The sequence below is a fragment of the Alosa pseudoharengus genome, unplaced genomic scaffold (assembly GCF_046254945.1).
Source record: "Alosa pseudoharengus isolate Yale_2024_CS ecotype anadromous, Long Island Sound unplaced genomic scaffold, YU_APseudo_1.1 YU_APseudo_1.1_scf_4, whole genome shotgun sequence".
NCBI classification, from domain to species: Eukaryota; Metazoa; Chordata; class Actinopteri; order Clupeiformes; family Clupeidae; genus Alosa; species Alosa pseudoharengus.
The window spans coordinates 35,089,854-35,108,687 of NW_027468774.1; the positions used below are offsets into that span (position 1 = coordinate 35,089,854).

At 42.1% G+C, this 18,834-nt stretch overlaps 2 protein-coding genes across 2 annotated transcripts in view; one reads left to right on the plus strand and one right to left on the minus strand.

Annotated features, from left to right (window-relative positions):
* col2a1a (collagen, type II, alpha 1a) overlaps nt 1-7,091 on the minus strand; it is a 28,252-nt gene extending 21,161 nt beyond the window's left edge. Inside the window, exons 1-7 of the mRNA XM_076266017.1 lie at nt 6,814-7,091; nt 3,116-3,132; nt 1,952-1,984; nt 1,177-1,209; nt 1,014-1,067; nt 394-486; nt 187-264 (exon numbers count right to left, since the gene is read on the minus strand). Coding sequence (XP_076122132.1) covers nt 187-264; nt 394-486; nt 1,014-1,067; nt 1,177-1,209; nt 1,952-1,984; nt 3,116-3,132; nt 6,814-6,907 — 402 coding nt within the window. The 5' untranslated portion in view covers nt 6,908-7,091. The remainder of the gene's footprint in view (nt 1-186; nt 265-393; nt 487-1,013; nt 1,068-1,176; nt 1,210-1,951; nt 1,985-3,115; nt 3,133-6,813) is intronic.
* Nucleotides 7,092-14,000: 6,909 nt separating this feature from the next.
* The window catches only part of gls2a (glutaminase 2a (liver, mitochondrial)), a 13,872-nt gene continuing 9,038 nt past the window's right edge, over nt 14,001-18,834 (plus strand). The window contains exons 1-2 of the mRNA XM_076266018.1: nt 14,001-14,317; nt 14,908-14,995. Of these exons, the coding sequence (XP_076122133.1) occupies nt 14,103-14,317; nt 14,908-14,995 (303 nt within the window). The 5' untranslated portion in view covers nt 14,001-14,102. The remainder of the gene's footprint in view (nt 14,318-14,907; nt 14,996-18,834) is intronic.

Below are 18,834 nucleotides of genomic sequence, written 5' to 3' on the forward strand. Positions count from 1 at the left end.
TGCAATATTTTCCCTAGATTTGTATTCCTCAATTTAACATGTTTCACTGAGCTAAGATGTAAAACTTGTCCTATTTCCTTTCGACCACTAGGTGGAGCACAAGTTCAGTATCCACAGTGAACTTGTTCCTGTACAGTATGTGCATGGGTGTGTGTGTGTGTGTGTGTGTATGTGTCAGCCTCTCACCATGGGTCCCTGCATCACACCCATTTGAGCACCTCCAGCCTTCTCATCAAAGCCACCAGCCATCTGAGCAGCAAAGTTCTGAGGGGAAAACATGTAACACACAGACACACATATTAACTCCATGGGCAAACTCTAGTGATGAGCTGATGCTGGGGCCACAGGGAGTGTGGGAGAGGGATGGGGGAGGAGGTCAAAGGTCACACGTACTCCACCAAGTCCAGCAGGGCCTGGAGGGCCAGGGGGTCCTGGGTTTCCGGGAGTGCCGGGTTCACCGTCTCTGCCTCTGGGTCCGATGTTTCCCTGGAGAAGGGGTGATGGGAGGAGAGGAGAAAGGGGGTTAGGGGGATAATCCCTCACATGATTCCTCACAGCGAGATTCTCAAGAATCAGGGCACCCATTAATCCACTTAACCTCCCAAAACTTCAGAGGGACTTCTAAATCCCATACTAATGAGGGCATTTTGAAGCTAAATATAGGAGTTAACTGTTGTACCACAGTGCAATTATGTATACTTCATCATCAATCAGTCTAGTATGTCTGGTGCAGCTTAATACCATCCCTTTGCTAATGTGTAACAGTTGACTGGAGTAGAGGTGGTCATCTTATTTTACCAGATATCCCTAACTTTGTTCTTGCCATTCTTATGTAAACAAATATCTGTGTGCTGTCCAAAAGCAGGATAAATGCATATAGTTTTCTTAGTCCCCTAGATAATGTCCATGTTCTGCAGTAGTATTCCACTTTCCATGAGGAGACATTTCACAGTTCTGTAGGATAATCGTCCACAGGACATACGGCAGGTCATTAACTCTGGGGTCCTCTTTACCTTATCGCCCTTCAGGCCTCTCTCACCACGGATTCCCTGCTCTCCTGGGGGGCCCTGAGGAAACATGTACACAAACATAAGCAACAGAACCCAAAGAGACTGACAAACCACACTGTGAACCGAAACTTTTACAACACACACAAACACAAACACAAACACTCACCATAGGGCCTGCTGGTCCTCTTGGTCCTACGACCTAGAAGTGAAGGAACAAAGGATATTGATTAATACATGTCCTGAATAAGTGAGTGTTTACTACTATTACTAGAGACTTTCTAATGAGGAGACACAGCACTCAAAAAATCCTCCATAGAAATGCATGGGGTTAGTTTGTAACGCCAATATGGCCGTTGTCTACACATATCCCACGCCTTACTCAGCAAAACGTCGACATGTGAATACATTGAGCCAAGCATGTGGTGTGATGTGAATACATTGAGCCTATCATATGGTGTGTTGTGAAGACATCGTGCCAATCATGTGTTGTGAACTCGCCGCTGGAGCAAGATTGGTGTCGTGAAGCCTTGCGCACACGCATTTCTGCCGAATAGGATGCCCGATGAGTGCCCAAAAAGCGTTGCAATATGGCCGCCGAGTGGAGGGACTTGACTGAAAGGACTTTTCTATTACTAAGAACTATCAGAGGGACATCTGGACTTGAAAATGTGGATACTGTGGGGGACATATGAGCATCTGCCTTGGATGTAGCAGGTCACTGATGATCAAATCAGGAGTACAAGAGGCCCTTCGGTATAACTCCTGTGAGGTCCTTTCTCCTGTCCAAGACTTCTTTCACACCTGCCTATTCCCTTAATAGAATGGCCTGTCCTGATCTCTACAAATAAACTAAACTAAACACTCACTCAACAGGAACTCAACTATCACCTTTGCAAGTCTACAGAGAGGGCTGAGTAAAGGACTAGAGTTGCTTGACTTACATCAGTAATGTCTCCTGGCTCACCCTTCTGGCCCTGAGAAGAGAAGATAAGCAAAACATCAAAGGGTGATGATTTTATAAAGCTCTGGTCTCATTTAGGTTAGCCATTTCCTGGATTTAAAATATCGGAGGCAACAATGAAACTCCATGTCATCTTTATGCAAACTGTGAGTTATAACAATGTTGAGTGACATTTTAAAATATAATATCAAAGATGGGTTATGCTTTGTCTGGGCACTTCAATAAGATTTAAATGTATCTGGGGAGAGTAACACAACCGGAAATGGCAATCTACACTGAGGTTGTACTGATGTCAGCATCCTTTAGTGATCATAAAATGTATCTATAAGCAAGCAACACCAGAAGTCAGAGTACTTTATGAATATAAAATATGTGATTGTGCCCTATGGTCTTTGTGCAGATGAGTGTGTATTGGTTCAATTTTGCATACTAATGCTTGTTGTTGCATTGTAACACTTCATGGTCTTATGTGTATATTATGCACTACAATAGAAAACATAGTTCAAGTGACAACAGTCAATGTGTGCCTACAGTTCAGATATAAATGTTCATGATAGGGGCCTATTCACAGAGATAAATCTAATGTTGCTTGCCATAGGTCATAGAGCTAATGTTGAAAAAATATGGTTAAATTACAATTTCTAAAAAAAACACTGAACACATTTAACCTTTATTGTAACCTGTTTGTGACCTATTGTAGGCATTGCAGCCAGGCAGAAAGTCAGTCGCACAATGTTTGTGTGAATGTTGAGGGAATGTGTATGATGTGCTCTTCAGCGCATCCTATAGGCCATTTTGAATACTGCACCTGTATTTGTGAAACCGATGGCGCTCAGTAATACTCCAATGAATCAATGGCTTTTTGTAAAGAAATGCTTCACCTCTAAAACACCCATTTCCTTTGTGGCTAAACTGATTTGGTGTAGCTTTTTAACAAGGGAAACAAGATGTTGTATTCATAACTTGAGCTCAGTAAGCCCCAGCTTGAGCATGTCTTTTTTCTCTTGTTTAAGGTTGGTTAAGGTTGCTACACTTTAATTGATTCTTGACATAAAATGACTGTTTCTTGTCTATGAAATGATATGATATGCTTTAACCAGAACATTTAGATGAGTCTTATAAGGGTCTGTACTTCCTGACTTACCCTTGCACCAATCGCCTCTGGAGTTTCAAAAGAAGATATGTAAAAAAAGAGAGAGAGAAGATGCAAGGTTAGAACTGGCCAAGCTGGTGGAAATTCACCAACAGCATAGCTATACACAACCACATGCTTACAAATATCAACTGCTACTCATGCAATGGTGAGGTGAATTAGCCCCTTATAATAATACATGTGTAATGCTATATCCATAACCAATGCAATAGATCTCAGGGGTGGGAGGTGGTAGCATTTATCGGTAAAGGACATCCATAGAATGGTATAACGGTATAATGGTATAAAATTGTATGTTTTTCCTTGCATTATTGTATGTTTCAAAAGTAAAATACCTTAAAATAATGGTTAAACCTTCATGCACTGAGACCCTTATGTTTAATGATAGGTTACCATTTAGCATTAAGGTTGTCTTATAAATTGTTAAAAAGAGGGATTTTGAGAACACTTCAAAGTTTTGGTTTTCATCATTGACACTAGTGCTACTGATTGTTATCCTAAAACAGGTTCAGTCCAGCTGGGGAACTATTATCAGTCAGTGACATGACTGTTTGGGTATGACATGACATTCAAGGAGTCATAGATGAAGAATGCATCATAATGCATGTGTTCTCACAATCTCACAATGCTCAATCATCCTCATAAGGCATTATATGATGTTGATATAATGTCCTTAATTACAGCTTCTAATTAAGTCATTGCTCATCATTGCCATGTACTGAATGGAAGATTCAGAAAGCAGGGGGGGGCGGGGGGGGCTGAGGGAGCTGGTCCCATTCCTGTAGACAAGCTTAGAGATGCAACAGAAAACTTAGAAGTGTTACTCCTGTCCCCTCACTCTGGCCATGTTTATTCTGAGCTCAGACCACAGCACACACCCAAACAAACACACACAACACACATACACAAACACACACACGCACGAACACACACACACACGAACACACACACGCACACGCACACACACACGCACACGCACACGCACACGCACACGCACACGCACACGCACACGCACACACACACGCACACACACACACACAACACACAACACACAACACACATACACAAACACACACGCACGAACACACGCACGCACGAACACACACACACACACACACACACATACACACACACACACACACACACACACACACACACACACACACACAGGTGACGCAGGTGAGAGGGAACCCAGAGGAAACATGGGGGAGGCAGACAGAAAGCAGAGAGTGGGGGGAAAGCACGGCACAGCATAGCAGTGTCATTTATTTAGAAGAGTAAATAAATTAGGACCGGTGGGGATGCTCTGCTCAGCTGGGCACACGGGGCAGCACTCTCCGGCGGGAATGATGGGGTTGGCACAGTCGCGCAGCTCGTCGCAGATGATCTCATCGCAGAGCACGGCGCCCGTGTCACACACGCAGATGCGACACGGCTCCGGCTTCCACACATCCTTATCAGTGTAGTGGCGGCCATCTTGGATGCACCCACCCAGGTCATCCTCTACATGCCGGCGAACAGGAGGAAGCCGGGGAGGGGGGCGGGAGGAGGTATGAGAGGATGGAGTGAGGGAGGAGGGAGGGAAAGGGAGAAAGATGGAGGGTGTTTTAGGGGCGCTTATGAGGGTAGCAGTAGGAAATCAGCAGGTGAGATACTTGCCAGGCCGTGCACAGCATATGTACATTGATACACTGCCATATCAATGAGGATATGCTTTGATATACACAAATGTATGTGCACTTCATTTTGTGTTATTTTTTATATGCTCACATTGACTCAACATTAATACACTTTGAGACAACATGACTCAGCATTAATGAAATGCTCATGCTCAGAAGGCTCCTGCTTAAACATCAGAAAGACTCACTCACACACGTACACACACACACACACACACTCATGCACAAAATAAAAAGCACACACGCACACACACACAATGCCAAGCAATGCAGGTCAGATTGATTCTTCAATCCATGACATCAACATGCACATTAAGACTGCGTATGTATGAACCAGGTCCGAAATCTGCGGGTATGTCACTCTGCTTTAAGCTCCAACATTTACTCTTTACACTACAGACCACAATAAAGTGATACTGTAACTACATGAATAATTAACCATTTGTACACTCTATCCAACAATTCAATACTAAAATCCCCTCAGTCTTGTACCATTGGGCAACTTTTGCCAATTCAGATATGAATAGTGCAGTGTGTAAGTATGTATTTAAATTCTCTGTGTAAGCTGCACCTGAGCATCCCACTGTTCCACCAATAGGCTACAGGGGCTGCATAGTTTACATTGAGGTGCAAGTTTTGGGTTACTGTGCGCTGATTGGCCTAAACTCCACAGCGCCCCTCCCCCCCACAGGGCTATTCATGCCCCCTCCACTACCCTCCACCCTGCTCCTGGCTGACCTGGCAGCCCCAAACACATGAATGGCTCTTTCTCAGACGCCACAGGGGCATAATTGACAGGCGGGTGCCTTAAGCAAATATGGACCCCATCAGGTTCTCATAGAGCTGCCGGAGCCAGAATAAACACACACACGGTGTGGCATGAAGAAAGGATGGCTTTCAACTGCCCCAGGGTCCCACCAGCTATTTGGTTTCCTTTCAGAGTTTGTGTAAATGTGCTATTTAGAGACAAAAATGTCTAAACCTGAGGATACGTTAAATGGTTTAAGGTGTTCCCCTAAAGACTGAGGCAATGGACAAGACATTATGATCATACTCCAGCAAACACTTAAATTATGCTCATGTACTCTGGCACTGATGTGCACCCATGTGCATTTGTCTAAAGAGAGACACATGTTCTAAAATTATAAATAAAGTACATGAAATGAGTCTTAATAGTTTTGATAATTTGTTTGTGTCTATCTGAAATACCACATACTAATCGCATACACCCCCCTCTCTCTCTCTCTCACACACACACACACACACACACACACACACACACAAACCCACACATGCACACACAGTTTATTTGTGCGCTTCAGCATCTCCACCTGATGCCCTTTGAGCCTGCCAGGCTGCAGGTCAAATGGTCTACACCAACACAGAGATAGCAGTGAAATACCTTAATCCACACTACAAAGCAACAAACAAACTCCGTCCTTGTATGTTTCATTGTTCCACAAGCCACACATTTCAGCACCCTTAATGAGGATGATTTGTGATCTGGTGGCCTACCAAGAGGAACAAATAATGTCTTAGCCACTTTGGATCTGTTCAAAACTCTTGGTTGGAACTTTGTTAAGACTTAGCAAGAATACAGCATGCTACAACTACAACATGTAGTGTACGCATCCTTTCTGTTATACTTCGTGGTGTAGAGCTGTGTTATCACCCCTCACCCACAGTTTAGAAATAAACCTTTCACTTGGATTTTTATGCAGCACCAATCTTTTTGCATTTTCATCAAAGGCAATGCCAAAGCACTGTTACTCCTAACAGACTGTTCCACAGTAGTCCATGTAACACTTTCAACACGTTTATAAAGTCCCATTAGCCCAGAAATGTATCAATCAATAAATGTGCAAGTTTTCTTTGTAAAATATCAATAGGCCTAAACGAAACGAACTAAAGGAAGAGAGGCGATTGTCTAACACGAGAAAGACCTGCATCAAGAGCAGACCGGTTACAGATTCACCTGTTGAGGAAAAGATTTTAAAAGTTGCGACTTACGGTCATCCTCTTGTTGGCATCTTACGATGGATAGTAATACAACTTGGGTTGCTACAAGTAGCAGAACAGTCCGTGAATCCACAAAGCTGAACATGTCTAAATGTTAGACACGCAGGTCCTTTGGGTGAAAAATCAAGAAGGGATGGAGCTGCAGCGGCTCTTTCGGCGTTGTGTGTGTGTATTTTTGTTTCCAGACTACGGAACCATGCAGTCAATCTTCCGACCAAAGATGGGGAGGAATCCAACGGCGGGCCCGTGCGGAAAGTCAGCACCACCGCGTCAGGCCGAGCACCGCGGTGTAATGTCCAGTCGCGTATTTATGAATCTTTGTATATCCCACAGTACCAGTCCACCCCCTTCGACCCCCCGACGCGCTGAAACACGAGCCCTGTCTCCCTCCCCTCCTGTCTCAGCATCTATTCTTCCCAGACCCATCTGCCCACCGCGCAGAGGTAAGGACTTTCTCTGAACGAGACAGACAAATATCATCAATAAAGGGTAAAATTTGTCACGAGCTCACAATTTGTTTTCGAACAATTTCAAGTATGTATACAAAGATAGGAGAAATGCTTAAAGAGGATTTTCAAAATAAAAGGAACCTAATTCACCAAACAGTGGGAGTCACTATACATGGTATAGCAAGTGTGTAGGAATGTACATATTTGCACAATCATATCTGAATACTAGAAAATAATGGACTTATAATAGTATGACATAACACTGTAGGGGGGTGCAAGGGGGGACATATAGGAGAATAATGAGAATTAGGCCTGTTATTATCTTTTCAATATTATAGACCATATGATTTAGAAGAGAATAATGCAAATTATTATTATATTTTGAACATTATGGACCATAATTAAAATCATCACACATGCAGAATGAAAACACAAACTTCATGGGCTCTATCTGGCACAGGAAAAGCCAATCCTGCACAAGAATATACCTTGGGTGGAGCCAGGACTCTCACCTTGTTGGTCACCTGAACTGTCAGTCATTTCCAGGTAATATGAATCTCAGATGACCTTACCTCTAGTAAGATGTGAACCCACCTGATTTAGCCGACCAATCAGAGCCATCTATAAGTATGCCAACATCTCATTTAAATAAACCGGCCTGCAAGACCTGGGCACCACAAAATTATGTACGCCCTATAGAAAATTAGATTTGATTAATGTTTTCATTGTGCAATGTTCACCACTGTTGCAGCTGAACTTCCTAGGGTTTTGCAGAGCTGTCCACTGCTGCATCACTTGTACTGTATTCGGGCCTTGTTTGGCCTCTCACGCTTGATTTTTCTCAGTAGATCTGACGTTATGATGTACAACATGATTTCAAAACTATAACAACGAAGCTCTCAAAAGCTACTCTGTTGGTGATGTTTCTTGGTTTACAGCGGTTGCCTTGTTGGTGATTTTGTTTTTGATGGTAAATAGGCTTGGTTGTTGACTGGCCGCTTTGGGAATTCCCCCGCCTATAGCACCCGTGTATATCTGAAAAATCCTCAGCAAAAATAGGCCACTTTTGCAAATATGCCACTTAAACCAATGAATGCAATGAATGAACAACCAGTGGTTCTCCGCAGAAGTTTATAGCACATTCTCATTTAAACACTGGGTGCCTGAGGCCTGTAATCAGGTAGAGCAGACCATCATACACAGGTCAACAACTAATACTAATACTGGCATACATTAGTAATGCTAATGCTGGCATACATTAGGCCCTACACTGAAGGTTCTGAAAATACTATGTTCTTATATTGCAGTTTATAACTGTGATGTCTGAAGTTCAATCAAATCTTCAGCTCAACTTTCTCTCTCTCCCATCTATATCTGTTCTGTACCTATAGAGAAAACTGGTGAACAGGAGCACTGGCAAAGTGGTCTGAGGAAGATCATAAGAGTGGGCACTCACTGAAACACTGGACAAGGAGAGGAAGGAGGGGAAAGTATGTGGAATAATAAGGTGAGTGCACAGCATCCTAAGGCAATACTGATTGGTGTGTGTGTGTGTGTGTGTGTGTGTGTGTGTGTGTCTGTGTGTGTGTCTGAAAGATGAGTGCTTAGACTGTGCTCTCTCTCTCTCTTACTTGCTCTCTCTCTCTCTCCTCCCTCCCTCTCTCCCCACACATACACACACACACACAATGCAGCTCTGTGTGCTGGGCTGCTGGAATGCCGGGTAGCGGGGGTGACTACCGGCTGTGGATGGGGGGGTGAGGAAAGGTAGAGATTTGGAGTGGGGACGAGGTGGTGGAGGGCGGGGGTGGATGTGAGTCCAGCGAGGCTCCAGGGGTGTGCAGGGTGTCCAGGTTACGGAGGACGGAGACTGAGGCTACGAGACGATCTGAAGTGCTCTGTCCGGGCCGGCAAAGCTTAGGCCATGAGCGCCTTGGTAAAACCATGAGGGGGGAAATGACTGGACTCTCTCATGTGACCATGCCATCTAAAAGACTGAGAGCCCAAATTACATTTGGAACACATAAGAGCAGTTTTGGTTATGGTTTGTCTTGTAATTTGACTATGTCTATTGTAGATCACTTCATTCTATTCCTATCAGTAACTTTACTCAAGATTATGGATGATTCACTGCAAGCCTGTGAATTCAAAGACATAGACATAATTGTATAGTCCATTTTTGATTGAAATTTCTATTTCCAGGTATAGACCGCCAACAGTCCATACATTAAACCCATGACCTCTCTGTGCATGTCCTGACAGAATTGCATAGAAACACACTATGTTCCTGTAACCCCAACTCCTGCACCACTTTGCCTTTACCAGTGGAATGGCAAGAATCAATACTTTGACATTTGATTTCAACCAAAACACAACACAAATGTCTATGGATGATGACAAACATTGACAAACCAATAGTACCTAACATCACTAAAAAGGATGTAACCTTTTCAAAAGTCCTGACCAACCATAAACCAAAGGTAGGAGATGTGAGGATGAAATCTAAGAAAGGCTGTACAGTGTGTGTGTGTGTGTGTGTGTGTGTGTGTGTGAACAATGCATTTACACTTGAGAAGAGACTGTCATGAATTTCTCTTGGTCTCAGTCTATCTCTCTTAAACATAAACAAACAAAACACCACACAACACACACACTTACACACAAACCTGTTTTAGACAATGTATATGTTTTGTTTCACTGGGTAATTCATCTCCTTAATGATCTGCTTGTACTTTATTACAAAACTATTCAGCCCTCACCCCTACACACATACACCAGAGTCATCTGGATGAAAAAGTAGAATGTGTGTGTGTGTGTGTGTGTGTGGGGGGGGGGGAATCATCTTAACCAGGGAAAAGAATGTGAGATGATGTTTGGTCAACCAAAGGAATTCTATATTCTCAGCTAGTGTTAGCTAAGAAGTAAAACCAAGACACATCATGAAGACTACTTTACCATTAGACACCATTTTTCCTGCCAGAGATCCATCTTGCATTGCAGAACTATTTTATTACCAATTAGAACTATTTCATTACCAACTGGCTTATACTTTCAGACTACTAGCCCCTACTCTTTTATTCCCTTATCCCTATCCCTTTTTCCCTTGGAGCCAGAATACCCCTTTGCCATTTCCGCAATATCCCTTTGCCGTTTTGCTGATACATTACAGTGTATTCAAAAACAACGTTTGAAGAGTATTCTGTGTAACTGGCCATTTCATTACACTGTACACGTCATACTGTGGTAAAACTATTAATTCCATCCTTTCATCCAGATCAATCAAATCACACAAACACCCATGTGGAAACCGGCGATGAGATGTGTAATTGAACTGCAAACCATTTTGAATTTGGTTTGGTTAAAAAGTTATTTGAGGCATATGCTAACACTCCAGGTTAAATGAAAAAGTCTAATAAGACAGCAGTCCATTTTTTTGTTCAGAGCAGAAATAGAATAGGGACTGTGGGGGCCAAAGGAGGTGAATAAACAACCCCTGTCCCAACAAAACTGCTGTTTAAGCCAAACAAACACAGCAGGCTGGCCCTGGCATTCTTAGCAACTCTCTGGCACACATTTGAGTAGCGTTGTGAATGCTCCCAGGATCCCAGGATACAAACCACTCTTTTTCAGCCACTGCCAATGGAGAAACTCTCAGAGGGCAGCACTACAGAGAACAAAGGTCTAGTGAGCCCTTAGAGCACCCCAGAGATCAAGCATGGTCTAATCTATTAATACTATGAAATACATCCAAAATAAGCATATCAGTAGCTACAGTGTTATATTTGAGTAAGTACTACACTTGATACTTAGTATAGTGTATTTGGCACATCAGTACTGAATGGTTATTAGCTCCATGCAGAAGGAGGAACTTCATGGCATGATTCAGATGGGATTTAACCTTTCAGACACTTTATGTTGACTGATTGTAATAAATATCATTGTTAACATTACATGTTGGTATAATGTGTTTGAGATGTTGGTCCATTAAAGAGGTTTCTGACATAAATCTTGTCAAATGTGTGATGATGAAAGCCATTCTTTACTATGTATTTTATTCTATCAATCTGTTTGTTTCTCAGACTGTTTTTTAATATATCAGAACCTAATTTTAAAAGATAAAAGCTGAGCAGCAGAGCTGACTCAAAGTGGGGGACCTGGCTTGAGAGTGGGGTGGGGGTGAGGGAGGGGGGTTAGTTTGTGCAGGCGGAGAGGAAGGTGAGGAAGGGGTTTCTGAGGGAAGATGGCGGCTGTGGAGACAAAGTGAGCATTGATCAGCACACAGGAGGAATGGAGGTGGAATGGAAGGCATTTTCCTGTGAACGCTGGGAGTCTCGGCCCAGCTCTGAGGCCTAGGTCAGCCTGCACCCTCACACACTCACATGTGTGTGTGAGAGAGAGCAGTACTGTGGTGTGTGTGTGTGTGTGTGTGTGTGTGTGTGTGAGCAAGAGAGAGGGGGGGGGGGGGAATGAACACATATCCAATGAAGAGAGGCATGGGGATCTGGCTTCAGGCATCAGGATGAGCTGGTGAGAACCTGATGGTCAAATAAAGGTAAAGGTATAGTTACAGTAACAAGCACTTTATCCAAGGCCATGTTTATGCATTGACTGGGAAAAACACTAAACTCAGTAACAACCTATTTGCATATCACATTTACATGTTCAGAAAGCATGGATACATGCAGTAGGGAAAGAGAGAGTGAGCGAGAGAGAGAGAGAGAGAGAGAGGAAATGGGGGTGCGGAACACAGGAGGCCATGGGTGTGCCTCTCGTCTATCTACTAATCAGAAGTATTATGTGTCCTCCATACATACCCTCAATCACTAGCAGCTGGCGCTCCCTTTATGTGCTGTAATGCCCCCTGTGGAAACATAAGCTCCAATATTGCACGTACACACACACACACACACACACACACACACACACACATATCCCCTCCAGAGGCCACCAAAATAAGGACTTCCTCAGAGTTCAAAGAGACCTACACATGCAACGTGCTGCGCACACCCTGACACAGAGTCTGGGCCTGTAGGTGAAGTATAGGAGAAGAGTGAGTTGGTGGATGCAGTATTCTTTTACTTTAAGTATACTATTCTAATCTTTTAATTTTTAATTTTGTGCAAACTTGGCACTGTTGGACATTCTTTGCATTTACATTATGTGTTTTCAGCGGAGATAATAGGGCGAGAAGGCTTGATTTGGGTTTTCTGTTATATCTCCAATAGTTTCTCATGACAGATGTACTAATTACAATGGGTGGCATTTGAATGGATTAATTACAATAACTTAAACCCAAATAGTAAAGGCTACTTTACCTTGTACCTCAACAAAAAAGTTCTAACTTCAAATTCCTAAACTAACTCCTCAAAACTAATTCAGAGGAAGATGGTAGTGTTCAGATGAACGCAGATCAATACCCTTACTTTAGTTGGAAAAGCAGAAATGCACACAAATGCAAGTGGTAGAACAGTATGACATAGTTTCACCCTGACAAATACAAGGAGTAGGTTATTCCACTATTTGAACTTGCATTAATTCCTCCTTAGTTATTGAACATTGACCCAGGAGTTAATACTGGGAAGAATCACGGTTAAATCAGAAAATAACACACATATATACAAGATTAAAATCTAACAAACAACTTGTAACTTGCCACCTGTAACACTGAGGCAGTCAGACTGGCATCGAGTTTAGAGTTGAGCTGAGGGTGCCCCTCACAGACAGACTATGGACATTCACTCCACACATCGCCCTAGTCCTGTTACAACACCAACTGTAATACAAAATACTACCACGTGGTGTCACTATAACTGTAATTACAACGTTTTGAGACACTTCGAGCCTTATTTCCAAAAGTACTTGATCGCTATTGTCAACAGACAGACAGACAAATAGATAGACAGACAGTCAAACAGATAAATATATATTTGTATGGTGTTCAAAAGTCTTCATTAATTTCATTAATTACTAGTCGACAGACAGATATATATATATATATATATATATATATATATATATATATATATATATATATATATATATATATAGATAGATAGATAGATAGATAGATAGATAGATAGATAGATACATCCGTCTATTAATTAATTGAACAAATTGGCGTTCTTCGTTGAAATTCTCCAGTATTCTCCAATTCTGAACTTGACCACGGCCTTCACTCTGGCCAGGCTAGGAGCTTACTAGATTCATGTCGTCCATGCCAGTTTTGCGACCTTTCAAGAACATTACGCAACGTTTTTGTCACCGCAACGTTTTGTTCTATAGACTAAACAATTTCACACAGTAGTCACAAGTCCCTTAAGGATTTATGAGTTAGGCTACTTGAACCTAACCAGACTGTACTACCCGCATAGGTCAAGCCATACCGTTGACGCGCTTAAGGTGCCAAAAATATCCTCTGTTAATAAGTGGACTTAACTGTAAAACGCAGAATTCAAGTTATATGTCTGTAACAGGGACGTATAGCCCACTAAGTTGTCATCCTATCCAATAGTCTGACGTTGAGATCAATTGTTGTCAAACGCTGTTTTGTCATGTGTTTATTTTGGCTATTAATGCACGCGTAAATGCTTGATGCCCAGCAGGTCATCAATCTGTCATCATGGCCAAGTTGGGATCATGGCGTCATTGACAACAGAGTCGTCGCGCCCACGGCTTGAAGCACATGGTTGAGCACACCACTCCCCTTATCTTAAACAGACCCGTGTCGAGCAGGCTCGGCAGTGACTACAGTTTACTTTTGGGGAAAACTACTATTCGTGGTTCCCGCACAGTTGGAGTGCCTGCGTAAAAAATAGAGGAGATTTTTGCAAAATGCACTGTCTCAAGAATATTCGTGCATCAAATAGTGGCGTCCTCAAACTACTCGCCCAAAATGCTGTGGGCCAGACTCGGACTGGAAGTAGGGGCACAGGTGTACTACGTCCACGGCCCGTCGCAGTTCCATTCAGTACCAATGGCGCTTCAGCGCTCAGCCAGCAGACGTGCCATCAGCACAGGGTCTCCGACGCAGAGCAGGTGCAATACAGGTGTGTAATACATTTCTCTTACCGAGGAGGGTCCCAAAAGGGTTTAAGAAAAGTTATGTTACAGTAACCTATGTTAAGATGTGTAATGCATTGGTTCTCAAACTTTCAACCCCACCTGACCCCATCAACTCGGCAAAATGGTAATGTTATTGTATTTCCTGTCTTGGTCCGCTGGATCAGATGCTATTTTAAGTCATATGTCGGTCTGTTTATGACTCCTATGTTTGTGTGTGGCTATTTTGTTTTGAATCTATGATCTTGTAAAAATAGAGAAAGGCTTTATTAAAGATTAACAAAAAACAAACAAAATATTCCTCCTGTTCATGCACTCCACCTGACATGTCTCTGTTCCCCACACTTTGAGAACCACTGGTGTAATGACACTGCCCCCCATAGATGGCTTCACTGAAGGCCCCTGAGTCTAACTTGGGTCATTTTGGGCAATGGGGTTTGGTTAGATTAGAAGATATCGGCACTAATAAGAAAAGAGTAAAGTTTTCAACTTAGAAACAGAGATTGACAAAATCATCATTGAGGGCTTTTTGCACAGAGGTGTCCACCCATCTGATGTATTGTTTCTGTGTTTTTAGTAAAGGGGCGGTCACTGGTCTGGAAGATCTTCTGTTCTACACAATCACCCAAGGAGAGGAGAAAATCCCTGTCTCTCGCTTCATTGCTGTAAGTCTTTCTCACTGTCCTGTCTCTCTTTTGTACTGATGATGCACAGCCCTGTTAAAATGCTCTGTAACATTCCTATTTAATGGTAACTTAGTACTTAGCACATACCTTAGAACTATTTACATATTGCTGTGCCGAAAACAAGCCACTGATTACTTTAGGAATGTGTCATACAACTAATGTACAAAATACAAAAAAAATGCTTTAAGGTAAAGTATAGACTGTTTCAATCTGTTCCTAGAGAGTTTTTGGTTGAAACGTTCAAAACCAACGCAGGTACTTTGAAATGAAAATTAATCTGACTTTAGCATAATTCTCTACAAAATATTGACTTTAAAACCTGTTTTTTACATTTTTGTTTTTTCGCAAGTTACCAGCTCAATAATGTTTTCTGTTTCCGAGAAAAATGTCTTAGGAATGCACCTGTTTGTTTATGCAGTCAAAAGTATAGGCACACGGCGGACACTGTACTTCTGTATAAACACACTCACCAGTCAACTCTCATATCCTACACCTGCAGAACTTCCTACAGCTACATGGATTCTGTGTTTAGTTCCTGAGGGCACGTGTAAGTGGAGATTGCCTTTTCAAGAACCAATGTTGACACAGTCACAGGTCTCAGCCTAGTTCGTGACACGTTAGAAACATGCCAGAGCATGCACATACGCAGTCACATGGATATTCACGCAAGGTATTTATGTTCAGGCACTGTATGTAGGCCATGTTGCCAAATAACACAGCAGCCTGTAGACTTGTTCCACAATGCACAAGTTAAAGCATGATTGATCATAGACAGTGTTTCTTCATATTCTCATGTAAATCAATGCATGTTGGCTTTCTAAATATACTAAATACTAAATACTAAAAGCAGCTTTTTTGAGCCATGTTGCAGTGCACTGTTCCTACAGTAGATACTGTTCAAGCATGTTCCTGTTGACGTTCCTTTTGTTTACTACTTTTGTCATACTATAAGGCAAACCTCACTGAGAATTAGGTTACACTTTACTTGAAGGTATCTATGGGTTATCATGGGTTATCATGGGTTATCAGGCACCCAAGACCAAGGCCTGGCCACTATGTGCTGATAGTTGCATCTCCTGAATCCTTTCATCATCTGGCTCAGGGTCACAGAGAACCTTATGAGCCAAAATGAGTGGTATTTCAAGTGTATGCAATTGTGCTATGCAACATATTCATGTTTGGTCTTTATTTGATCCTTTACGTTATGTGTGCAGCAGTCTGATCATGGTTTCATTATAATCTGAAATACGTGCCATAGTTTTATAACCCAACTAGTCCCATATCTCTGCTGTGCCTGGATTAATGGGGGTAGAGGGTTATCATAAGGCAACTTTTTGAGCAATGTTGCTGGGCAACCACATAACCAGTTCCATTTATTCAGAAATAAATGCCCAATATCAATGGAAACATGCCAGAACCACAATAATTAGGAACATTGGCCAGCAACATTGCTCAAAAGGGATTGGCTGGGGAGAGAAAGTGGAATAGTATGGAATGTATGTCCAATATTCCAATATGTTGTTTAATGTTCTGCATTATGGCCAATATTCCAATGTGTGGTTTAATGTTCTGCATTTCTCAGTGGGTCACTTTGGCACTAAAAGTATGATTCTACTACATATACCTGTATGATATCTGTACTGTTCTTGGATACATGGATAATGTTAGGCGTCAGGGTAGATATCACTTCTTGTTGTCTGTTTTGCATCAACAGCCATTTGCATCATTGATTAGGGTAGACTGGATGGCTCCTGCCTTTGCCACTGTTACTGTATGATTATCTATCCTTTGCTGTGGGGTACTTAAACCCTGTATAATTCTGTGTCAAGTCAGACGCATGGAGTACATTGTGCTTTGCGTGTGCCTCTCCTGTATACAGCCAAATTAAACTCTGCGTCTTGATTGTACTTCTACGTGACTGGATCTTGTGTCTCACTTTGGTATGGAATATTTTTACCAACACCGTTATGCGTTAGGAGTGGGTTCTATGGTAGAACCCCAAAGACTTGAGAGTGTTGGTCTCCTCCTCTTTTCCTGCTACTGCTCTCCTGAGTGTGGGGATCCTTGGGTCCCCTGCTCTGTTCTTTCACTATGTTGTTCTCTCTCTCTTTTCTTCATGTTGCAGGTTTGGTATTGTTTTATATCTCATGCATTTAGGTTTTCCTAGTTTATTTGGTTTAGATTGGTTTATTTATGTATTGGTTATAGCTATACTTAAACCTTTTGGTTTCATCTCGCATGCCATTTACTTGATATCTGTAATATGTAAGCTACCATTTATTGCATTAATAAACTGTTCCTTCATTTACAATTCATATAACTCCTACATTTGGTTTATAATCTGTCTGGTAATATTGTAGGTTATTTACTAATCAAATAGAGTGTGATTAAGTGTATTTCCTGCAATAACCACAAATCTAATGCTGTCCCATAAAGTTCTGACACCTTCCAGTGAGATGTTTTCTGTTGTTGCTAACATTTTGACTGTCCTTAGGACATGCATACTTACTCACCATGTAGCTAACCAGTAGTAACTAACTAACAGAAATCTTATTCCATTTTGTAGAGACCAAAGGGTTATGACAGGACAACTCTGTATATCAACAGCTGACCATCAGCCACTGTCTTACACACCCTCAACCATATACCCCCCCCACACACACACACACACAGTCAGGTGACATAGCAACACACCTGAAACTAAAACTACAGAATGACAAACCTGCAATAGACCCTAATAATAGCAAACAGGACAGCTAAGAAATGTACAGGCTCACGGGTAACATAAGTTTACGCAGGGCCGCTCCCCCCTGCTCCTGCTCTGCATGTTCTTGATCTTTCCCTGATTGTATTCATCAGCGCCACTCCTGATTAGCTGAATCCACCTGATTAGTCAATCAAGACCCTTTTAATAAGGCTGCATCAATCAGGCATGCCTGGAGCAAGGCCAGGCAGAAGACATGTAGAGTATATAAGTATATATACTCTTTTAATCCCGTGAGGGAAATTAGGGTAGAGTAAGGTAGTCTGGGAAAACAATAGTCTTAGCATACTTACGTCTCCAACTGATTTCAGACCCATATTGTCATTCTGAGCTGTGTATGGGTGCTCAAAACAAATAACACTCTAAGATGCAAACTCAGCAATCGAATCCCGCTATACTTAAACCTCAGGGATTGCAGCTCTGAAGCTGCAACAGAAGTGGTGTCTACTTTCCTAAAATGTCATGTTCAACATGCATAATTGCAATCACACAGTAGACCTGTTTACATTTGTTTTAAAAACATTAAAACATTTGTCATTGGTGATCTGATCCGCAAGTGCTCAGCCGAGACGCGATTCACACGTGTTCAAGGTGTACAGCCAGAGACCACTTGTGTTTAGATTTCGCTATTGCTAGCGTAACATTCATCAGAAATTCCATTGTCTGAGAACGCATTAACGTTTACACTACGAAGGATATGTGGTCAAATGTGTCTCTGACCAGTGGTTTGAGTGATTGGATCATGATGTGCTTAAGACACATTTTAAAAATGAATGTAAACTGGTTCAGTGTGTGCCTCTGTGTAGCACATGTTTGTATGCAAGAAGCCAGTGATCAGACACGAGGATGTGAAAATAGCTTGAGCCTCTAGCCTTTAGCAAACACATGGTGGTCCAGAAATAGACAAACACATACAAACACATGCACAGTCACACACACACACACACACACACAGACACAGACACATAGACACGCACACATATACACACAAATTAATACACACAAATTAATACACACACGCGCACACACACACACACACACACACACACACACA